The 25,777-nt window shown below is 38.8% G+C and overlaps 1 protein-coding gene across 2 annotated transcripts in view; it reads left to right on the top strand.

The window, feature by feature from the left end:
- MTAP (methylthioadenosine phosphorylase) overlaps positions 1-11,547 on the top strand; it is a 37,055-nt gene extending 25,508 nt beyond the window's left edge. Inside the window, exons 5-8 of one of the 2 annotated variants that reach the window (XM_065878964.1) lie at positions 917-1,019; positions 5,289-5,528; positions 9,222-9,344; positions 11,509-11,547. In XM_065878964.1, coding sequence (XP_065735036.1) covers positions 917-1,019; positions 5,289-5,528; positions 9,222-9,344; positions 11,509-11,547 — 505 coding nt within the window. Of the gene's footprint in view, positions 1-916; positions 1,020-5,288; positions 5,529-9,202; positions 9,345-11,508 lie in introns of those variants that run through there. The other variant, XM_065878965.1, reaches the window with a different exon arrangement.
- The last annotated feature ends 14,230 nt before the right edge of the window (positions 11,548-25,777 follow it).

The raw sequence follows: 25,777 nt of genomic DNA, 5'->3' as shown, positions 1-25,777 counted from the left end.
TCCTACAGATTCAAAAATGTTTTATCAGAAAGTTAACTTTAGAACTTTCATGAGACTTTAGAACTAATTCTGGCGGGTAGACGCATAAGCTTAAGTAAGGGAGCAAAGAGACAAATGATTCTGAAATGTGGAGCTGGATGAATGGCTGCTTTCTTCAGTGGGTCAAAGGCATGAAAAAATAAGGTTGAGGGCAGAGGGCAGGAATTACTCTCAATTTAGTGACAGGGCAATCAAATGCAAAGTTTGGACTGTGTTTGAACATGAAACTAATCAAGCAACGGTTTAAAAAAAGATTTTTTTTTTTTTGAGGACACCAGGGAAATTTGCCCATGGTCTATATATTAGGTGATACTGAGGAATTAATGTCATTTTTATCAGCTGTGATAATGACATTGCTGTGGAAAATACTCCACATATTTTGGTCCTTCTGAAGTAGGGGTGAAGTGACAAAGTCTGGGATTTGCAACAGATGAAGCAAGTTTGACAAAATTTAGGAAACTGTTGAATCTAAGTGATATATATGGGGTTCACTATACAATCCTCTACATCTGAGATGATGGAAAATTTTCATATTGACTTCTTAAGTGTTTTACCTGGCCTCCTGAGCCCGCAGTTGAGTTGCATCTACAGTTCAGTGTGGTTATCCTATCACAGCCACCAGACCACAGACACTTTAATTCCTGTTGGGAAGCACGTTGCCACCAACCCAGAGCCAAAAAAGCCAAATACCATCCAGAAGCTCTTTTTCTTGTTGTTGTTGTTTTTTTCAAAAAAAAAAAAGTTTCCTTCAGCTTATCCAGAACTATTGATTCTGGAGTGAGGACCAAGATATCGACCTAGATACAACTGATTACCAGCCCCCAGAGGGTGGGAAGGTGGCTTTTTAAAAACTACCCTTTTTTATTTTATTTTGTAGGACTACCAGAAGGCTTCAGACCTTCTATGACGGAAATCATTCCTGTGCCAGAGGAGTGTGTCATATTCCAATGGCTGAGCCGTTCTGCCCTAAGACAAGAGAGGTTCGTAATATTTCTGGAAGGTGCACCAGAATAAATCATGAGGGCTTGGGGTGGCATCTAGACATAGAATTAACTGGCCAAGCATGTGGTCTCTCTTCCCCTCTCTAGCTTGCTGCTTACTCAAGGTTTTATGAAGAGTTGTTTCCCTTTGCTAATAATGTCTCCCCTACTCTCAGTCATTTGTAAGATGAATCACTCAAAGTTGCAACCTACTTTTCTTTTTTTCTTAACTAAGTTTTGATTTTGCTGTCAGGATACCTTTTAAAATAATTTAGGGTAGCATAGTATGTCTAGAGTATACAATCTGGAACCAGATTTCTTATGATCAGGTCTCTACTCTTCAGCTTAATTGGTGTGTGTCTTTGGACCAAAGCCTCGGGTTTGGTTTCCTCGTTTGTAAAATAAGGTGATGATAACATGTACCTCGTAGGACTGTGAGGGATAAAAGAGTTATTTACTTATAAAGTGCTTTGAGTGCTGCCTTTTAGTTATAAGACATCCAGTGACTGTTAACTGCTTTTATGAATTAAGTTATTAATAATCTGTAAATTGTCAGATTGGCATCATTTGCCTTTGAGCTGAGTTTGGCTGTTACTGTCCAGCTTCCTCTCCAGGATTATAGTAAGATCTCAGGACTAAAGGGGCAGCCCTACAAAAGCCAATGGTGATATAAAGTGAGGAATCACAGCCTTAGCTTTCAGAGAATAAAAATGGCTACCACAATTCAAAAGTCCATCCATGGTACTTTTCTTATAACTCAAGATTTGAAAGTCAGGTGCAACCCAGTAGGTCAGAAGTTATTGTCAGAGACAAACTGCCTAGTAAAATCTACTTTATAAAATAACTTAGACGATACAGATACCTAAACATGTTAATCATTCAGGTGATTTTAACACCTGAATGTGGAAAGTAGTATATGTTCAGCCTTGTATAATCATGTAAAACTAACTTCCTTACAGTTAAGAGCTAGGGCACCTTAACCTCACTCTGGTCTCAGAAATCTAGAATCCAAAGCCAGGCGTTGGAGCCATTTCAGATATATCACTGCATGTTGATTCTCTGTGACTTCTGTGAAAACACCTTTTTTACTTCTTTAAAACAAAAAAAAGGGCAGGTTAACTTTTAAGTGTGAGTTTAGAATACATTTGACCCTTGAACAACAGGGGTTGGGGCACTGACCTACCATGCACTTGAAAATCTGAGTATAACTTTACAGTTGGCCCTCCTTATCTGCAGTTCTGCATCCAAGGATTCAGCGAACCACAGATTGTATAGTATTGTAGTATGAATTTATTGGAAAAAAATCCATGTATGAGTGGACTGCACGGTTCAAACCTATGTTGTTCAAGGATCAACTGTGTATGTTCCTGGGTAGTTATCAGCAGAATATATCAGAACAATGTAAGTCTGAAACACAGATCTGTCCACAGAATAAATTTGCTCTCCAGAGGAAGGTAGATGTGTGCAATAACATTTTTGTCCACTTCAAAATGGGGGCAGCTTGGGAAGAAATAGACTAGGGAGAGAATATGCATGTCAGTGGGAAATCAGAGGTACTGCCCAGTGATTTGGGTACTAGGAGTAGAGGTGGGTAAGGGAAAAGTGCTAATGATGTATGCAGAGCACATGTAAATGTGGTGGTTGGATGATAGTTTCCAGTAATGCAGTTTGGCCTCCCTTGAGACTGAATTAATTCAGCTATTATTAGTCTAGTCAAGCTAAGGACCCTCACATAAAGATTTTAAAAGAATGCTGGGGAGGGCAGTTTAAGAAAATGGGAAAATAAGGCCTTCAGAGTATTACTTTATTCTTATATACCCTAAAAGAGATTTTAAAATATTGTCCAAAAAATGTAAAGAGTGGGTGGTGTTGCCCCTTCGTAATTATCACTTTAACTTTCAACATCATTTTGTCCTTTCGTGTACCGATGACAGATTGTCAAGTGGCAAGCAAGGTACACTATGGTTGTACTATATCTTACCACTTGTGTTGAAATATATGTATATAAAAGAGATAAATATGAAAATATTTATATGCAGATAGAGTGTTTCTGGAAAGTTGACCGAAGAACTGGTAACAGTGGTTTCCCATGGGGAAACTGGGTCACTAGTACACAGGTAGAAGAAATACTTGTCACAGAATAATATCCTTTTGTACTGTTTACATTTTTGTACCATGTGCAAGTGTTACCTATTCCAAAAATAGTACTTCTAGTCGAAAGGTAATCTGAAACACATTCTTCTAAAGTCCTGACACAGTAAAGAGACCTCTCAGCCTGTAGTTTATATTTCTGGCACCTTACAGTGGCCTTATCTGTTTGTGTGGGAGTGCAGAGTACTTGCCCAGGTGGCAAGGGCCCAGGGTCTGTCACTGGCTGGCCCACCCAGGCCAATAAGCCTCTACTTCCTCCTCCCCATCGTGGCACCCACCACCCAGGGTGATGGTGAAGACGTACAAGGCACATTGCCACTGGCCTGCGATAGTTGTGATCTTCCTTCACACACCTCTAGAAGCACTCTGAAGTTTGGCTGAGACATATAGCTCAGTTATTTGGGATTTTTAAAGACATTTAATGAAGACAGGACTGGGCTGGTTATATCTTAATTTTGAAAGTGGGGGGGGGACAGCAGGGGAAAGAGTGATTTAATAAGCCTGTGTATTTATACCTATACTCCTTAAGGAAAAGTTTTTATTTAGCAGAACCTTATTTTCAGCATGTATAGGATAAATAAACATGATGTAGCATCAGGTGGTCATCTAGGGCTTGTCATGGTTCTAAATTTGGAGTTGCCGAAGCTCTTGTTAAAATTCTTTCTCGTCTTGCCATAGCATAATGTGTGATTTTTAAGGAAATAGGTTAATTTGCTTATGTGGTTCAGACATGTGCAGGTAGGACTTTGGCCTAGATTGGAGCCTTCTATTGACTTTGAGTCACTCCATCTTATATATGGTATCATAGGAAACTTGACAAATTATTTGGGAAATGTGTAGAAGCTGCCAGTGTTAATAATTAGAAGACCAGTTAAGCATTTAGATTCCTTGCTATATATATTCCTTAGCTCATTTAATATTCACGGTATCGGGGCTTCCCTGGTGGCACAGTGGTTAAGAATCCGCCTGCCAGTGCAGGGGACACAGGTTCGAGCCCTGGTCTGGGAAGATCCCATATGCTGCGGAGCAACTAAGCCTGTGTGCCACAACTACTGAGCCTGCGAGCCACAACTACTGAAGCCCCCGTGCCTAGAGCCCGTGCTCCGCAACAAGAGAAGCCACTGCAATGAGAAGCCCACGCACCGTAACAAAGATAAGCCCCCGCTGGCTGCAACTAGAGAAAGCCCACATGCAGCAACGAAGACCCAAAACAGCCAATAAATAAATAAATAAATAAATTCTTAAAAAAAAAAACAAAAAACTTCTCAGTATCTCTGAGTTATATAATATTATTATTCCCATTTTACAGATGAAAAAACTAGGACGTACATAAGGGTAAGTGAATTCTTGGCAGTGCTTTAACAGTTAAGTTTAAAAGACTAATTTTGTTTTTTAATTAAAAACGAATGTTGAAGCACAGGCTAAGAAAATAATGAAATTAGATTAGACATACGTTATTAGACACTAAAAAAGTGATCAAACTTTTAAATAATGTTTCTAAACTCATATGTGACCTTGCCTCTAAAGGGATGCCAAGATAAGTTTATCTCTGGATAGAAGAAATCAGCACAGCCCCATTCTGTTTTTTACTGTATGTCTTTAGAGAGGCAATAGGCAAAAGAGATTATGAAATCACTTTCTACCCCCAAAAAGCTTTCACAAAAGCCCTCAGGTTTTGTATAAAAGACCAGTGAGAATGAGTTTCTCAGGAGCTTGAAAACAGTTCACTCTGCACATCTCTGAGATGTGAATGAGGAAGGCACCTTAGTGTAGCCTTGGAGGTTAAGAGCTCAGGCTTAAGCCCCCATTCACAATCCATGATAGTCTCTTAAAGTTGTTAAGAAGTGAGATTAAAGCATGTAAACAAATGCCTGGTGTGTAGAAAAACCTCACTGTTTGCTCTTATAGCTGTGAGCTAGGGGCTGGGGCAGGACAGAGCACTATGTAAGGGTAAGGGTCTAGGAAACACCCTTCTGTGATTTCCTAGGTTCTCTTTGAGGGCCTACAGGTACTAGGTATTTATAGTAACAGTCTTTTAAAGAATCAGAGGAAAAATAAATTAAGCTGAACTTCTGTTTGTATGTTCATGTGTTTTGAGTTTGGTTCTTTGCATTCTAGGTCCTCATAGAGACCGCTAAGAAGCTAGGACTCCGGTGCCACTCAAAAGGGACAATGATCACAATTGAGGGACCTCGTTTTAGCTCCCGGGCAGAAAGTGTCATGTTCCAAACCTGGGGTGCGGATGTTATCAACATGACCACAGTTCCAGAGGTGATTCTTGCTAAGGAGGCTGGAATTTGCTACGCAAGTATCGCCATGGCAACAGATTATGATTGCTGGAAGGAGCATGAGGAAGTGGTAAGTGAAATTCTCTTTGGAACTTGTATGGCCTGGGTTTCCACGTGCTGTGTGAGCCAGTAAGAGAGTGTCTTAACTCTTTGTTTATATTACATTAGTTCCAGAAAGTGCCATTCTACCAGGTTTTAAAGTCAGCTTTTTATACACTGTCATTAGGTATTAACAGATTTTTTCTGTAGTTTCCACTGGAAGAACAGAAATCTTCATAGAGAATAAAAAGACACTTTTATCCAAGGATCAACAGGGGAACAGTACATTGTAAACATGTAGGTGTGTTGGGAATTATATTGAGACTTGGCCCTTACTTTAAGGATAAAGACTTGGTTATAAGTTCTGTATGCTGTGCTACTGTTTATTATGTAGGGTGAAAACCCTACTATTACGTATCTCTTCCTGGTAAAAGGACTCTGTATTCATGTCTGTCTGTATTCCTGTTTGTCTCACGTACCTTGGCTGGGTACTGTGCTTGGTAAAATAATATGATAGCAGACAGACAAGTCCATAAGGAGCCAACATTCTGGGTTTTGTGGGGCTGGGTAGAGGCCAAGCAAACCAATGTGAGAAGGCTCAGGGTTATAAAGAAATAGTGTGATAAGGTACAGAAGTACATATCAAATTGGCCCAACCAAATACTTGAAATCCAGGAAGGCTTCCTGGTTTAAGTGTGGTGGGAAAGATGGCCGTGCCTGAGTTGAGTGGAGAGGAGAGGAGGGAGAAGAGGGAGGCAGGGCCACGTAGGCTGTGTAAGGATTTCAGATGGGAGGTCAATGAGGGTTTTTGGCAGGAAAGACAGCAAGATCCAGCTGGTATTTGAGGACACTGGGCCACTGAGGTCAGGCTTCCAAAACAAATATTTTCTTTGTGGAAAACTTTGAACATCTACAAAAGTAGAGTCTAGTATAATGAACCCCCAGTTACCATCACTGAGCTTTCCACAGTTATCAGCCATGTCAAATCTTGTTTTATTTATATGCCCCTACCCACTTTTCTCTCCCCAACCCTAATTATTTTGAAGTAAATTTTTCTAAAAGGCCTCTCTTTTAAAATAATTTTTTAAAGCCACACCATTGTTGTATGAAAAAATATTGATATTAATTCCTTAATATAATCAAATGTCCAGATTTGTCACATTTTCCCTCGTTTTATAATTTTTAACTGTTCAAATCAGGATCCCTTATAATCCACACATTGTATTTGAACGATATGCTTCTTAAATCTTTTACTGTAATATTCTCCTCCCTTTTCATTCCTTGCATCTTACTTGAAAAAACCAGATCATTTGTCTTGTCATTTATCTCATTTTAAAAAGAGAAAGTGATAAAACTACAGCCAAGAACTTTTGAAGGAAGAAGTGCTGGTGTGGCGGTTCTGAACACACTTAGGGAAGGTGACATCTTCTCCAAAGGGACCTTACCACCATCTCAGGCTGCTTGTTTCACCATCCAATTTCATGTAAAATGGAGTAAGATATTCTAGCTGCCTGTCCATCCGTGGGTATGGATTTTGGGTCATAGATGAACACAGATTCTTTGCATGAATGTCTTATCCTGACTCCGCAGTGTAATAAACTGTTGCTGACAACTAGGATGTTTGTTATGTAAGAGATTTGCAAATCCTGACTCAACGAAGTCTCTGACTTGGCAGCTTTGGTCACCTAAGGGACAGCTCAGCCTCATGATGTTGAGAAGCTGCTTCCAATTAATAGGAGACTCCAGCCTCTGCCACTCCACAAGAGCAGATTGCTTCCTGCCTGTGGCTTTCTGCTCGGTCTAGTAACATTTGTCCCCCATGCAGAGCGAATGGTACTTTCGTTTAGTAGCCCACATGAGGTTTGGAAAACAGTCAGTTGGAGCTACTTCAGTTAAAAGCAAAAAAAAAAACAAAAACCTAAGCTCTTTGTAAGCAGTAAGGCACGAAAGCAAATAATATTAAATGCCACCAGGAAAACATAGACAAAGATGGCATCATCTCAGTCAGCTATGTGTGTCATTGTGCTTTAAACCAGATGTGTAGCCTGGCATGGCAAAAAGGTTTTAGAGTTGCCTAAACCCTTCTTCAAATTCCTGTTGTTCTTTTTACTTGTAATACTGGTTTGAGTTATTTAACCTGTTCGCATGGGTGGGGGTTGTGTAGTTACATTTCTGACCTTGCAGATTATTAGGAGATTTATTAGGAGATTAGATTATTAGGAGAATTAAGCCATATGATAAATGTAGAGCATCTAGTATAGTGCTGGCTCCTGAGAGGGTGGTCATCAGATGGTAGGTGTGATGGAATGGGGGAGGGGGATAGTTTCTGAAGAAAACTTCTCTGAGATTTAAGCTGGATGTTGAACAGAAGGTTAGAATTTATTGTGAGGAAGTTAGTAGAAAGGACATTTTGGGTGAAGAACAACAGCAGAAACAAAGAGAAAAAGGAGATCAGAATCTATATTAGTCACAAAGTGTGAGGAAAAGAGTAAAATACAAGGTAAATCTCTTGGATGCTTCATGACCCTGCATTTGAAGATTCATAGCTGGCCAGGCACCCAGCTAGCTGGTCACCACCTTGTGCTGTGATCCCCTCGCACAGTGATGGGACTCCCCTCTGCTACAGTGCTCATCATTTTGTTCTAAACACATCTCAATGTTGTGGGAGGGGTCTGGACTTGATACTTCAGGAAACAGAAAGGTGTAATCATTGTGCCCTGCCCCTGAATCTTGGGTTTCTTCTAAGCATAGTGAAACATGACAAGTACTCTTTCTGATCATCTGTTTTACACTTAACTTTTTTCAGCTTTCTTATGAAACAGCTTTACTCAGAAACAGACAATGGTAATGAACGTCCAAGAATCCAACATCCAGCTTCAATCATAAACATAACAACTTAAGGCCAATCATATTTCATCTATACTCTGATCCATAATTTTATCCATAAACATTTTAGGAAACATTTAACATAACCACATTACCGTTATCGCATTCCAACAATAATTGCTTAATACATCCAGGCAAAGTTCGATTTTCTAGTTATCTCAAATAGCATAAGTGATTTTTTTCTTCCAGGTATTTTTTAAAGAAACCAGGTCATTTGTCCTGTAGAGTTTCCCACCATCCGAATTGGTGATATCATCTCCTTAGGGTGGTTTATCCAATTTCTCAGTGCTCTGTTAAAATTTGCAGTAGGATCTAGAGATTTGATCATATTCGGTCATCATAATCCACAAGGAAGCTCATTAAAGTGGACTGTTTCTTTGTTTGGTTTGGGTTTTCTGTGATGTTAACAGCCCATCCATTAATTCACTGGGACTGTAAAATGGCTGATGCTTTGATTCCATCATTTTTCTTTATTAGCTGGAAGACTTCTCTAAAGAGAAATGTGCTTATCTTCTGATTTATCCAGTATAGCAACAGTTTTTTAAAACTGGAATCCATTCTATGGACATGAGAAGAGCCACAATCTTTTTAGGCCATGCTAACACATTATATATCTGAGAAACTTTCTTGGATGCCATACTGAAAACCAGTAGTGCTTTTCAGAGATGTCATTGGGTTTCTCCAAGAGCTCTCCCTGATACATGCAGAGCTTGCGCTCAGGGGATTGAAAATGGGGTAAACTGACTTTAACAGATCAGGTAGGAACTCAAGAAAATGTTCTGTGAAAAGCAGTGGAATTTTAAATTGCTGTTAACATCCCGTGTTGTTGTTTCTCTAGGTTTCTGTGGACCGGGTCTTAAAGACCCTGAAAGAAAATGCCAATAAAGCCAAAAGTTTACTTCTCACTACCATACCTCAGATAGGATCCATGGAATGGTCAGAAACCCTCCATAACATTAGGGTAAGTATCCTCAGCCATCTGTAAGCAGACACTTCCATAGACCCTCAGCTGCCTTTTTCTCTTCATTTGCATTTCACCCTTGGTCCATCTTCTTATGTATTTTATACTAGACTAGATGTTTTCTACAAGTTTTCATGCTATTTACTACTACTAACCATAAATGGAATAGATATACATTTTGGCTGGTAATGCAAGAGCACTGGAAGTTAAGGTGGGGAGAGTTTTATTATGTAGTCTACCAGGTTCTTAACATTGTCCTGCTTTGCAGTATATCCCTAAGTTTTACTTCAGAAGATTGGTAATATTTGCTCTGTACATGGATTACACTACAGACAAGGCTGTTTTCTCTTTGGCAGATCCATGCAAAGTGTTGGCAGCCTTTAAAGCCAAAACGCTGACAACAGCAATACTGAAATGGTGCCAGGGAATGTCTACTTAACAGTTAATGCTGCGTCAAACTAAGATAGTAATTAATGATAAACAAGTGATGGGTTGCAGATTGGTAGCTCTTCAATTCTAGTATTAATTCCCAGAATATAATTTGAACTGACTGCTGAGCTCAGAGATGTGTGGTTTTTATCTGGACATCTTGAGACTCTCTTGATTAACCACCTTGGATAAGGAGTTGCCTGAAATTGATCAGATGTTACATTCACCTAGTAGCCAGTATATCCTAAGGTCTCCTAGAACACATCTGTACTTTTAGGTCTTAAGAAAAGTAGTTGAGAGAGGATTCGAAAAGTTGATAAAAGCCCTCTCTACCTGAATTACTACCGAGGAGCCCTGGAATGAGAGCCACTGTTTTAGTGTGACAAGGACACTATGTGGTAGTAAATGATTGCCAATTGCTGGGCATGGAGGTGCCAAGATTTGTAGTGTTTGCTGATTGCTGTGGTATAAATGCTCTTGCACGGCCAACTTCAAGCTACTAACATGAAGCCACTGGTAAGCTGGGAAGTGATGTACATAATCAGGTTTTTACAAGCTGGTACAAGCAGGCTCCAGCACACCACTGTAATAATATGCCTCTCAGCCTTGAGGACTGGCAGAGTCAGGAATATTGACATTTGTAATCTGTCTTCCCTACTAGACTTTAAATCCATAAGGAGCAGGAAACACATCCATTGGTTTCAGCCTATATACCCAGGAGATAAATGTTCTTTAATGAGTAAATGTTAGGCCCTTCTCCCCATGAAGTATTTCATCATAATTGAAATACAGGCAGCCCTTATTATAAGGATAAAGAAAAGGGGAACAGAAAACAAATTCTAAGAATTGGAGAATGTCACTTTAAACTAGAAACAGTTACATTTAGCTAAACATAATGAGTGTAATGTGATAGAGCAGCATGACTTTGGCTTGTCTAAATAAACACACTGTTGATTGGCAGGAAATGTGACTACTTTTGCTGCTGCTGAGGGTATAACCTGCAAGATGGGATGGTGTGTTTTGGGTTTGTTTTTTTTCGTTTTTTTTTTTTTTAGGTTTCTGACCCCATTTTGACCATAGTCCCTTGAACTTAAAGATAATTTGTCAAGCAATAAATTTATTATTTCAGCTGCATTTTTAAGTAAAGATGTATGGATAGTAGAAATTGGTGTTCTTTCTGTGACGCTTCTGAAAGTGTGTGTAAAATTGTGTGTTTCTGTATGTATGTATTTTTTAAGAGGGTCAATATGTGTAGAAAAGAGAAAATGAAGAATTGCTGCTCTAGACAAATTAAGAATCATGGCCTCCATTCTATAGCATTAAGGAACACCATACTAATAATCCCTTATTCCAGGGCAGTATTTTCAGCTCTCTCAGCACTGAAGTGTGTATCATTAATTCACTACACTTAGTGAGCACCCACTATATGTCAAGATATGTAAGACGCTGTAATGAAGAAGCTCCGATTCTATTTGGTGATACTAACGTAGAAATTTCAATGACGTTTTTCAGTGGAATAAGGCAAATGATGGAGGTTGCATAAACAACAATCCAGGCTAGAGGTTGGTGTATAAAATATGTCCTAGTGGATGTGAAGGCGGATGGAGATAAGTGAGAATCAGAACAGTCCTCTGAGATAAACATTCTGAACCTCACCTTACATGAAAGAAGAATGAAGAGCTAAAAGTTAGGAGTTACACTCAAAGTCCCATAATTTGTGCCTGCTTTCTTTCAGAAAATGGCCCAGTTTTCTGTTATGTTACCAAGACATTAAAATAGCATGGCTGCCCAGAAGACAAGGTAACCTTCTAACTCCAATCATTTGGGGAATTCCTGCTTGAGAAAACACAGAAGAGATATGCAGCTTCTGTGCCCTTGCCCCCTAAGGAAGAACAAGTGATAAGACAAGACATTGCTCACATCAGAGATGCCTTCTAAAAGACTTGGACTGCTTCAAATAACAGAAGGAAAGCAAATAACCAGAAAACGTGGGGAAATATTTACACATTAGAAAAAAAGAAGACACCTTTCACCATTCCCCCAAATTTGTAACAGTAAAGGTAAGCAGTAACATTCCTATGTTGCCAAGGAATGTGAAGAAATAGCTCTTAGACTAGGTATTGATGTGACTGTGAATTGGTATAATCTTTTTGGAGGGCATTTTGGTAAAATGTATCACAAGGCTTAAAAAATACCCTTTGTACTGGTTACTTTACTCCTAGGAATTTATCTTTAAGAAATTATCAGAGATACACACAAATAATTATGTATAAAGAAGGATGTAGAACATAGTTTTAATAGCAGATATTCAAAACACTCTGAATATCCAACAACTGGAGGTAATCATGGTTAAGCTCTAATTAGATTGTGAAGCAGCCAACTGAACATCATGGTTTCACATAATATTTAACGTACTAAGGAAATTGTTGCTGTATAATATGAAATGGGGATATATAAGCATTTTACAGTACTAATTTTGTTTTAAATATGTACAAAGAATAGAAAGATATATACTCTTTTATTATATTTGGGGGGAGGGATACTGGATAAATTTTTAATTTTCTTTATATTTTTCCATATCTTCACATTTTTCTACAATGAATATAATCAAATAGTGAAGTTTTAAAAATAAAAATGGGGGCTTCCCTGGTGGCGCAGTGGTTGAGAGTCTGCCTGCCGATGCAGGGGACATGGGTTCGTGCCTCGGTCCGGGAAGATCCCACATGCCGCGGAGCGGCTGGGCCCGTGAGCCATGGCCACTGAGCCTGCGCGTCCGGAGCCTGTGCTCAGCAATGGGAGAGGCCACAACAGTGAGAGGCCCGCGTACCGCAAAAAAAATAAATAAATAAAATAAAAACTAAAAAAAATAAAATAAAAATGGGCTTAGAAAGATCCAGTTCTTGAAAACACACTTTCTGGTAATGCAGCAAAAGTTAAAATGGCAATACTAAGAGGAGTTCTGTTTGAGTTCAGTCTTTATTTTTGTTAAAAAAGATAATTAATGACTGTATAGTCAGAACAATACTTGGGTTTGCAACAATGTGAGAAAAGCTGGGTGTTTAATATGGAGCTAATCTTAAATTATTTAAGAGACTGTATACACACATTATAGTGTGTCAGATATTCTTTAAATTGACATTTGATTTTTTGTTTCTACTCCTTTTTATGATTTGATGAATTATTTTCCATGAGTTGGTGATTTTTGTTTTTTAATAAAGAAAATGGAAGCTTCTTATTATTTTTTATTGTCAATTTTTTAGGAATGTGGTTTGTTTTCTTATCACAGGGAGATCATACTTCCCTCAAAATTACTCCTTCTCACTGTGGTCTGTTACTGGGTCCTTTAGTGATGTATCTCGTCTGTTTAAAGAGATTGTAGAATGAATGTGTTTGTGTCTAAGAAACTGTCTTCAAGATAATAAGCTGCTAATTGTAAACAATAAACTAGTTACCCACCCTTCAGCATTAATACTAAGCTGTCTGGGTTACATGTGAGTATGGCTCTCGGATTCTCAGATGCAGTGGTTTCAACTCTGCATATGAGGGAGCCACAGAGGAACTGATGGGTCTGAACCTAAGGTTCTCTGGCTCCATACCCCATGATTGTTTTCACTACCCTGTAATATATGCTATGCCTTACTTTCCTTCATTTTTGGTAGGTGTCTGAGGATGTCAAGGCCAAAATGTGGGCATTTTTCTTGTTGCCTTCCCAAAGTACAGTGCTTCCCAAGTTAAAGAAGTTCTTTTCTCGATCCAGTAGCCTTTTCTTGCAGCCTCATTTTTAGACTTCTCAAATGGAGTACATGGTACTCTTGTTTTGTTACCCATCATTCACTCCTTAAACAAAGCCAATAATATAATTTTCCTCCTACCTCATTCTTGAGGACTTTGCTGACCATTTCTTCCCAGAACACTTCCACTTCTATGATTCTTCACTCCTTTTCTTAGCTACAAAAATAAGTGAATACTGTGATCAGTTTTGAGCATTTCGAAGTTTCCCCAGTGGATTATGGGCATAATGGAAAAGTTCTAGCTTAGTGACTTAGCCCCTTGGAAGAGTGCTGAGTTACTAATTAGTACATCTGCATCTATTTAGAAATGTGTATTGGCATTGTGAGCTGCTTATTTTTGTTCTGCATTGTTCATGATTTTGACAATTAGATAACCAGAACAGTTCATATTCAGTGTTAACCAAAAAGAGTGGAGAAGGCTGGAACAGCAGGCTTACATTTGAGACCTGAAAATACTTCGCAAATTAGCCTCAGTGCATCCTGGAGTTGTTCATAATAGGCCAAAGCTTAAGAATGGCTAAAATTCTCAGTGGGGTGGGGTGGGGCGGGGGGGAGGGAGGGGGGGTCTAAATAAGGTACATTAATTCAAATAAATAACATCTTTATGTGCCAGTAGAAAACAATGTCGGTGATAAAAGTGGAAACCAGAGAAATATGTAAAGTAAAATAATGCAGTTTGTGTGGGTGTGTGGATAGCATATTTATGCTTTATGTCCACAGAGTTTCTGGAAAGAAGCTGAGTGATAACCTCTGAGGTACAAGCCAAGGGACCTACTGTCTACCTCGTACCTTTCTGTACTCTTTGGACTTTTTACCATAGGCATCTTATCTACTCTTGGTTTATTCATTTTGAGGCATGGAGAATAGGGGAGGCCTTGCTCTATAGCAGTTTATATAAAATAACCTCTTTAACCTGACATTGAATTCTGCGAGGTCATGTCCGGGACAGTGTGTCTACTTCTGGGCACAACACTTTCAGGGGAACTCTGACCACCTGAAAAGCACCGAAAGAAGTGTATGGGAACTGGGAAGACCATGCCACGTACATAATGGTTAAAGGGACTGAATATGTCTAACTATTTAAGAGAAAATCTTATGTGAGCATTTCAAATATTTAAAGGGCTGTTCAGTTCTGGACTAACCTCTTTCACTACTGATAAGCCTCCATAAAAGCAGGAAACATCTTTTTTACTTATTATGGGATCCTTTGTTCCTTGTACTTAGCACAAGATCATTGAATATCTGCGTAAGTGAAAATCTGATCCTATTTTTCCTACATAAAACCTCCATCAGCTCTTCATACACCTCCTCCTGTCTTCACTTTCAGCAAGTGACTTCAGTTCTCTCTTCACTGACAAAACTGAAGCATCAGCAGACAACTTCCAGGCATACCCCCATTACCCTCCCCCAAGCTCTTTCCCCCTCTGTTGTCTTTTCTGACAATACACATATTAGCAGCACCTGGAGGGCTTCTTAAGCCAGACTGCATGATCCCACCCTAGAGGTTCTTTTTTAGAAGTCATCAGTCTGGGACATAGTAATCTGAGGTTTGTAGCCATCTTGAAATTGTGCACACATTTCAGTACTGGTGTCTCAGTCCCCCTTTCTGTGTTTTGTATCTTCCAGCCTCTGCTGAGCTTGTTGATTGCTGCTCCCAACATAACCCATTCCACTGGTGGACAGGGGATGGTTAGAAAGAATTCTTTTTCTTAAATTTTGAATTGAAGTTAATCTACCTGTAACTTTCATTTGTCCCTCTCTGGAACTACTAGGGAGCCATCTAATCTCTTCCACACAATACAGTTCTAATATTGGATGACAGCCTGTCCTTCCAAGAGACATTTTGCCTGAACATCTTTAGTTCTTTTTCTTTTCCAGTGTTATTGAGATACAATTGACATTAAATATTGTAAGTTTAAGATAGCATAATGACATATGTATATATTGCAAACTGATTAGTTAACATCCATCACCTCATACAGTTACAGAAAAAAAATGTTTTTCCTTGTGATGGGAACTTTTAGGATCTGCTCCCTTAGCATCTTTCAAATATACCATAAAGCGTTATTAACTATAGTCATCATATTGTACATTACATCTCCGGTACTAACTTATTACTGGAAGTTTGTACATTTAACCACCTCCACCTAATTCCCCTACCCTCCACCTCCTGCCTCTGGCAACCACAAATCCGATATCTGTTTCTATGAGTTTAGTGTTCTGTTTTATTTTAGATTCCACATATAAATGAGATGAATAGTATTTGTCTTTCTCTGACTTATTTCACTTACCATAATGCCCTCAAGGTCCATCAGTGTTGTTACAAATGGCAGGATTTCCTTCTCTTTATGGCTGTACCATATTCCACTGTTTATAAACATACCACATTTTCTTTATTCATCCATCAGTGGGTACATAGTTTGTTTCCATGTCTTGGCTGTTATGAATAATACTGCAATGCACATGGAGGTGCAGATATCTCTTCAACATGGTGATTTTGTTTAATTTTTTTGAGAACGTCCATACTGTTTTTCATAGTGGCTATACCAATTTACATTCCCACCAACCTTGCACAAAGGTTCTCTTCTCTCCACATCCTTGCCAGCATTTCTTATCTCTTTTTTTTTTTTTCTGATAGCCATTCTGACAAGCCTGATGTGTTATCTCATTGTGGCTTTGCACTGCCCTAATGTTGAGGACCTTTTCATGTACCTTTTTGTCATCTGAATATCTTGGGAAAATGTCTGTTCAGGTCCGTTGCCAATTTTTCATTTAGATGATGATTATTATTTGCTATTCAGTTGTACGGGTTTTTATATATTTTGAATGTTAACCCCTTATCAGACACATGATTTGCAAATATTTTCTGCCATTCTGTAAGCTACCGTTTCATTTTGTTGATCATCTCTTTTGACTTTCAGAAGCTTTTAACTTGGATGTGGTCCCACTTGTTTATTGTTCATTTTGTTGTTTGTGCTTTAACTGTCATATCCAAAAAATCATTGCCAAGACCCATGTCAACAAATGTCTTTCCTGTGTTTTCTTCTAGGAGGTTTGTGGTTTCAGGTCTTACATTTAGGTCTTTAATTCATTTCAATTTAATTTTTGTGAGTGGTGTAGGTATAAAATAGGGCTTCAGAGTTTCTGATTCAAGAGGTCTGGGATAGGGCCTAATAATTTACCTTTCTAATAAGTTCCAGGTGACCACACTTTGAAAACTGCTATCATAGATGTTTTTCCCTGCTCATCCACTTACTAGGTCTTGTAACTCTCACCTAGTCAAAGACATCACTCTGGCACTTGCCCCTTTCTCCATAATCAAACTGCCCCTCGTTACTGGATCACTGCATCTCAATGCACAAATATGCTGTTATTTCTGCTATTAAAAAAATACTTCTTGACCACAATTCTACTATTTTTCTTAATGCTTTGACTTTCATTGAAATATAACCTCTTGAAGAGCTATCTATTTTCACTGCCTCCAATTCATCTTCATTCTTTTTTTAAAAAATAAATTTATTATTTATTTTTGGCTGCATTATGTCTTCGTTGCTGCACACAGGCTTTCTCTAGTTGTGGCGAGCGGGAGCTAGTTTTTGTTGTGGCGCACGGGCTTCTCTTGTTCCAGAGCATGGGCTCTAGGTGCACAGGCTTAGTTGATTTGCAGCATGTGGGATCTTCCCAGACCAGGAATCGAACCCATGTCCCCTGCATTGGCAGGTGGATTCTTAACCACTTTGCCATCAGGGAAGTCCCATCGTCATTGTTTCTTCAGCCCAGTCCAAATCAAATTTTGCCAGCATCTCACTTCCAATACCACAAAAATTATACTCAAGGTCACTTGTATTAAAGCTATTGGTCAATTCTCAGACTTCACCCTTCTCCTGTCAGCAGCATTTGATACATTTTATCCCTTCCTGCTCTTTAATAAACTTTCTTCATGTAGCTTCCAAAGACACCACACTCGGTTTTTCTTCTACCTCAACAGCTGCTATTCAGTCTTCTTTGCTGGTTCCTCCTCTTCTCCCTGATCTCAATCTTTGGATTTTGTATCTTCACTCATTCCTTGGTGACCATTTCTCATCTTCCCCCCAAATCTGCTCTCCCAGCACAGTTGTTGGCAGTTTCATTCATCCAGTTCCTCAGACCAAAAACATGGAGTCATCCTGGCCTCTTCAAAACCCACATTCACACCAGGAAAACCTTATTCACTCTACCATCAAAACATATCCAGAAACTATTTCTCACAATATCTACTGCTTCTACCCTGCTCTGAGCTGCTCTCATTTCTCACCTGAATACTGAAATAACCTTCTAACTGGTCTTCCAGCTTCTACCCTTTTCCATGGGAGCAGCACCTGTCCTTTCTCTCTCTGACTTCCTCTCTTACTAACACCCTCTAACTCACTCTGCTCCATACCACCAACCTTGCTTTTCCTACAACACACCAGGCCTTCTCCTTGAGTACATGCTTGGTGTCCGTTCTTCCTGGAAAACTCTTGCCCCAGATAACCACGTGGCTCATACTAGCACCTTCTTCAAATCACTGTTCAAAATATGCCTCAGTGGGTCAACCCCAACCATCCTACTTTAACAGAAAGCAAGAATCCTCACTCTACACGCCCAGCACTCCTGAGAACAATTACCTGGCTCAACTTTTTTTTTCCCCATAGCTCTTAACATTCCCAACATACTCTAGTATGTTATTTGTGTTTGCTTCTTTGTTGACCCTCCTGCTTTCTCTAAAATGTAAACTCTGCAGGAATTTTGTCATTCACTGATACACATCCCAAATGGCCGGAACAGTGTCTGGCACTTAGTAGCCTTTCAGCCAATACTTCTGAATGTACGGTTTCCCCTTCCTTATCACAAGCACTGCATGTTATAACATGTTATGGCTTACTCCAGCCTCTTCTCTCACTTCCCATATCTCATGGCAGTCTAGATCAGAGCTATCCTATAGAAATATAATGTGCACCAATATATAATTGCAAATCTTCTAGGAGTCACATTTAAAAAGTAAAAAGAGATAACTGAGGACCTGTTCGGCAGCAGCTGCCGCCTCCTGCCTTCCTTTGCCACCGCCACCCCACAGCATAGCAGAAGAGACAGACCCTGGCACTGTAAGTGTGGATAGCCAGCCCTCAGCCCCAGCAGCTAGTTCACTGCCTCCAGCCCAACGATTCTGAAAACCATTCCTCACTGGAAAGAAAAATCCCTTTTGAGAGGAGACAAGAAGGTGGAGTAGAAGGAAGTGAGCTCACCTCTTCTTATGGAAACACCAAAATCACAACTAACTGCTGAACAACCACTGACAAAAAAAATGCTGGAACCTACCCAAAAAAATACTCTACATCCAAAGACAAAGAAGAAGTCACAACAAGATGGTAGACAGGGTGCAACTGTGATAAAATCAAATCCCTACACATTGGGTGCGTGACCCACAAACTGGAAAATAATTATACCACAGAAGTTCTTCCACAGGAGTGAAAGTTCTGAGCCCGCACATCAGCCTCCCCAGCCTGGGGCTCTAGCAATGGGAGGAGTAGCTCCCAGAGAATCTAGCTTTGAAGGCCAGTGAGGTTTAATCACAGGATTCCACAGGACTGGGGGAAACAGAAACTCCACTCATAGGGTGCACGCATGGTCACGTGCACACCAGGACCAAGGGAAAAAAGCGGTAACCTCATCAGAGACTGGGCCAGATTTACCTGCTAGAGGGTCTCCTGTGGAGGTGGAGGGTAGCTGTGGCTTACTGCAGGGACGAGGACACTAGCGGCAGTAGTTCTGGGGAGTACTCATTGGCGTGAGCCCTCTTGGAGGCCACCATTTTCTCACCAAGACTGGGCCCCACCCAACAGCCTGTAGGCTCCAGTGCTGGGATGCCTCAGGCCAAAAAACCAACAGGATGGGAATACAGCCCAACCCATCAGCAGACAGGCTGCTTCAAGTCTTCCTGAGCACACAGCTTCCTGCTAAACACACTCCCTGACACAGCCCTCCCCACCAGAGGGACAAGACCCTGCTCCACCCACCAGTGAGCAGGAACCTGTCCCTCCCATTAGGAAGCCTGCATAACAAGCCTCTCAGACAGCCTCATCCACCAGGGGACAGCCATTAAAAGAAAGAACTACAATCCTGCAGCCTGTGGAACACAATCTGCAATCACAGAAAGTTAGACAAAATGAGATGGCAGAGGAATATGTCCCAAATAAAGGAACAAGGTAAAACCCCAAAAGGACAACTAAGTGAAATGGAGATAGGCAATCTACCTGAAAAAGAATTCCGAGTAACAATAGTAAAGATGATCCAGGATCTCAGAAATAGAGTGGAGGCACAGATCGAGAAGATACAAGAAATGTTTAACAAAGACCTAGAAGAACTAAAGAAGAAACAAATAGAGATGAATAATACAATAACTAAAATGAAAACTACACTAGAAGGAATGAATAGAATAACTGAGACAGAAGAACGGATAAATGATCTGGAAGAGAGTGGTGTCTTTATTCTGCTGCAGAACAAAGTAAAGGAAAAAGAAATGAAAACAGTCTAAGAGACCTCTGGGACAACAGTAAATGCACCAACATTTGCATTATAGGTGTCCCAGAAGGAGAACAGAGAGAGAAAGGGCCTGAGAAAATATCTGAAGAAACAATAGCTGAAAACTTCCCCAACACAGGAAAGGAAACACTCACCCAGTTTAGGAAGTGCAGAGAGCCCCTGGCAGGATAAACCCAGGAAGGAACATACCGAAACATGTGATAATCAAATTGACCAAGATTAAAGATGAAAAAAATATTAAAATCAACAAATAACATACAAGGGAACTCCCGTAAGGTTATCGGCTGATTTCTCAGCAGAAACTGCAGGCCAGAAAGGCACAATATATTTAAAGTGACGAAAGCGAAGAAACTACCACCAAGAATACCCAGCAAGGCTCTCATTCAGATTCGACAGGAAAATCAAAAGCTTTACAGACAAGCAAAATCTAAGAGAATTCAGCACACCAGACCAGCTTTGCAACAAATGCTAAAGGGAATTCTCTAGGCAGAAAAGAAAAGGCCAAAACTAGAAACAAAATTATGAATGGAAAGCTCACCAGTAATGGCAAACTTACAGTAGAGATAGGAAATCATCTACAGACAAATATGATATCAAAATCAGCAATTGTGAGGGGAGCACAAATGCAATAAACTGGAAATGCATTTGAAATTAAAACACCAACAACTTAAGACAATCTTGTTCATATACAGACTGCAGTATCAAAACCTCATAGTAACTGCAAACTGAAAATCTACAGAGATACACACACGAAAAAGAAAAAGGAATCCAAACACAACACTAAAGATAGTCAAATCACAAGAGAAGAGAGCAAAAGAGGATGGGAAGAAAAAAGACCTATAAAAACAAATCCAAAACAATTAACAAAATGACAGTAAGAACACACATATCGATAATTACATTAAATGTAAATGAATTAAATGCTCCAACCAAATGACACAGACCAGCTGAATGGATACAAAAACAAGACCCATATATATTCTGTCTTTTTAAAAGAGACCCACTTCAGATCTAGAGACACATACAGACTGAAAGTTAGGGGATGGAAAAAGTTATTCCATGCAAATGGAAGTCAAAAGAAAGCTGGAGTAGCAATACTCATATCAGACAAATAGACTTTAAAATACTGTTACAAGAGACAAAGAAGGACACTACATAATGATCAAGGGATTAATCTAAGAAGAAGATACAATTGTATATATATATATATGTACCCAACACAGGAGCACCTCAATACATAAGACAAATACTAACAGCTATAAAAGGAGAAATCAACAGTAACACAATAATAGTGGGGGACTTTTAACACCCCACTATTATCAGTGGATAAATATCCAGACAGAAAATAAGGAAACACAGGCCTTAAATTATATATTAGACCAGATGGACTTAACTGATATTTATAGAGCTTTCCATCCAAAAGCAGCAGAATACACATTCTTCTCAAATGCACATGGAATATTCTCCAGGATTGATCACATGCTAGGCCACAAATTGAGCCTTGGTCAATTTAAGAAAACTGAAGTCATACCAAGCATCTTTTCCAACCACAATGAGATTAGAAATCAACTACAAGAAAAAAAACTGTAAGAAACAACAAAACACGTGGAGGCTAAAAATTATGCTACTAAACAATCAATGGATCACTGAAGAAATCAAAGAGGAAATTAAAAAATATCTAGAGACAAATGAAAATGAAAGCACAACGATCCAAAACCTATGGGATGCAGCAAAAGCAATTCTAAGAGGAAAGTTTACAGCAATATAATCTTACCTCAGGAAACAAGAATAACCTAAAATAATCGAACCTTACACCTAAATCAACTAGAGAAAGAAGAACAAACAAAACCATAAAAAATCATAAAAATCAGAGCAGAAATAAATGAAATAGAGGCAAAGAAAACAATACAAAAGATGAATGAAACTAAAAGCTGGTTCTTTGAAAAGATAAACAAAATTGATAAACCTTTAGCCAGACTCATCAAGAAAAAGAGGGAGAGGACTCAAATCAATAAAATTAGAACTGAAAAAGAAGTTACAGCTGTCACCACAGAATACAAAGAATCATAAGAGACTACTACAAGCAACTAAGTGCCAATAAAATGGACCTAGAAGAAATGGACAAATTCTTAGGTACAATCTCCTAAGACTGAACCAGGAATAAATAGAAAATATGAACAGACCAATCACAAGTACTGACATTGAAACTGTGATTTTAAAATTCTCAATAAACAGAAGTCCAGGACCAGATGGCTTCATAGGCAAATTCTATCAAACATTTAGAGAAGAGTTAACACCTATCTTTCTGAAACTCTTCCAAAAACTTGCAGAAGAAGGAACACTCCCAAACTCATTCTATGAGGGAACCATCACACTGATAACAAAATCAGACAAAGATATCACACAAAAAAAGAAAATTACAGGCCAATATCACTGATGAACACAGACACAAAAATCCTCAACAAAATACTAGAAAACTGAATCCAACAATACATTAAAAGGATCACACACCATGACCAAGTAGGATTAAAATCAGGAACAAGACAAGGATGTCCACTCTTGCCACTTGTATTCAACATAGTTTTGGAAGTCCTAGCCACGGCAATCAGAGAAGAAAAAGAAATAAAGGGAATCCACATTGGAAAACAAGACGTAAAACTGTCACCGTTTGCAGATGACATGATACTATACATAGAAAATCCTAAAGATGCTACCAGAAAACTACTAGAGCTCATCAATGAATTTGGTAAAGCTGCAGGATACAAAATTAATACACAGAAATCTGTTGTATTTCTATACACTAACAACAAAAGATCAGAAAGGGAAATTAAAGAAACAGTCCCATTTACCATTGCATCAAAAAGAATAAAACACCTAGGAATAAACCTACCTGAGGAGATAAAAGACCTATACTCCAAAAACTATTACAATTCAGATGAAAGAAATCAAAGATGACACAGATAGAAAAATATACCTTGTTCTTGGATTGGAAGAATCAATATTGTCTAAATCACTATACTACCCAAAGCAATCTACAGATTCAATGCAATCCCTATCAAATTACCAATGGCATTTTTCATAGAACTAGAACAAAAATTTTTTAATTCCTATGGAGACACACAAGACCCCGAAGAGCCAAAGTAATCTTGAGAAAGAAAAACAGAGCTGGAGGAATCAGGCTCGCTGACTGCAAACTATACTATAAAGCTACAGTTATCAAAACAGTATGGTCCTGGCACAAAAACAGAAATATAGATCAATGGAACAGACAGAAAGCCCAGAAATAAACCCACGCACCTATGGTCAATTTATATACAACAAAGTAGGCAAGTCTATACAATGGAGAAAAGACAGTTTTTTCAATAAATGGTGCTGGGAAAACTGGACAGCTACATGTACAAAAATGAAATTAGAACATTCTTTAACACCATACCCCAAAATAAACTCAAAATGGATTAAAGACCTAAGTGTTAGACTCGATACTCTAAAACCCTTCGAGGAAAACGTAGGCAGAACACTCTTTGACATAAATCACAGCAATATCTTTGTTTTGATCCATCTACTGGAGTAATAGAAATAAAAACCAAAATAAACCAATGGGACCTAATTAAACTTAAAAGCTTTTGCACAGCAAAGGAAATCATAAACAAAATGAAAAGACAACACAGAATGGGAGAAAATATTTACAAACAATGCTACCAACAGGGGATTAATCTCCAAAATTTACAAACAGCTCATCGGGCCCAATATCAAAAAAAGAAATCATGCCATCAAAAAATGGGCAGGAGACCTAAATAGACATTTCTCCAAAGAAGACATACAGATGGCCAAGAGGCACATGAAATGCTGCTCAACATCACTAATTATTAGAGAAATGCAAATCAAAACTACAATGAGATGTCACTTCACACCAGTCAGAATGGCCATCATCGTAAAGTCTAGAAACAACAAATGCTGGAGAGGGTGTGGAGAAAGGAAACCCCTCCTACACTGTTGGTGGGAATGTAATTGGTACAGCCACTATGAAGAACAGTATGGAGGCTCCTTTAGTTTCCTTAAGAAACTAAAAATAGAGCTACCATATGATACAGCAATCCCACTCCTGGGCATATATCCAGAGAAAAATATGGTTTGAAAGGTTACATGCACCCCAGTGTTCACTGCAGCACTGTTTACAATAGCCAAGACATGGAAGCAACCTAAATGTCCATTGACAGATGAATGGATAAAGAAGAAGTGGTACATATATACAATGTATTATTACTCTGCCATTAGGAAGAAGGAAATAAGGCCATTTGCAGCAACATGGATGCACCTGGAGACTATCATGTTAAGTGAGAAAGACAAATAGTATATGATATCGCTTATATGCAGAATTTAAATAAAAATGACACAAATGAACTTATTACAAAACTGAAACAGACTCACAGACTTAGTGAAAGAACTTATGGTTACTGGGGTAGGGAGGGTGTGGAGGGAGGGACAGACTGGGAGTTTGGGATTGACATGTACACACTGCTATATTTAAAATAGATAACCAACAAGGACCTACTGTATAGTACAGGAAACCCTGCTCAATACTCTGTAATAACCTAAATGGGAGAATTTGAAAAAGAATAGATACCCGTATATGTATAACAATCACTTTGCTGTACACAAACTAACACAACATTGTTAATCAACTGTACTCCAATAGAAAATAAAATTTTTTTCAAAAAGTAAAAAGAAACAGGTGAAATTAATTTACTTAACCTAATATATCCAAAATATTATGTCAACATAAAATTAATATTAAGAAGTTACGAAATTTTACACATTCTTTTACAAATACTAAACCTTTGGAATCTGGTGTGTATTTTATACCAACTTTACACCTCAATTTGGGTTCTAAATTGTCATCAGAAATATTTGATCTGTATTTAAATTTAATAAAATTTACTTTCAGAAAGTAGGTTCACATGTTGTTAGTTGTTCCAAGTATACTGAAGCAGATGTTAATTTTTAAGCTTAAGTTAATAAAATTAAATAAAACTAAAATTCAGTGTCTCAGTCGCATTTGCTATATTTCAAGTGTTCAATAGCTGCATGTGACAAAGGGCTACCATAGTGGACAGAGCAGTTCTTGGCCTTGCAGCTCCAGTCTGCGCCCCCTCTTGCCTCTGGCCCTTTTCAACTGCAATCTCTCCACCTGGAAGAGTGTCCTCTTTGCTCCATCACCACCCCTCTTCATTTGGCTCATTTGCTGTCTGTCTCTCCTCTGTGTTCCACAAACACCCTGTTCTATTACAGTACGTTGTCACACTGTTATTATGGATTGGCCACAAAGTTCATTCGGGTTTTTCCTTAACATCTTAAGGAAAAGCCCAAACGAACTTTGTGACCAACCCAATATAATTGTCTGATTCAATGTCTATTTAGCGTAGTGACTTACACATGAGAGTTACTATGTATAACTGTTAAATAAATGTATAAGCCCATGACATTTCTGCCTACTGAAATTTCAGTCATCCTTTCATTTCTAGTTCAAATCACTTCTCCCTAGGAACTCTAGGCAGACCAGCCCACAGTAAACAGTCTCTCCTTTGTACTCCCAAACTACTTGAAGTCCATATTACTCACAGACCATTTATTAGAATGATTTTACTTATGTAC

This window comes from Phocoena phocoena, chromosome 6 (assembly GCF_963924675.1).
Source record: "Phocoena phocoena chromosome 6, mPhoPho1.1, whole genome shotgun sequence".
NCBI classification, from domain to species: Eukaryota; Metazoa; Chordata; class Mammalia; order Artiodactyla; family Phocoenidae; genus Phocoena; species Phocoena phocoena.
This window is presented reverse-complemented; position numbering and strand designations above follow the sequence as displayed.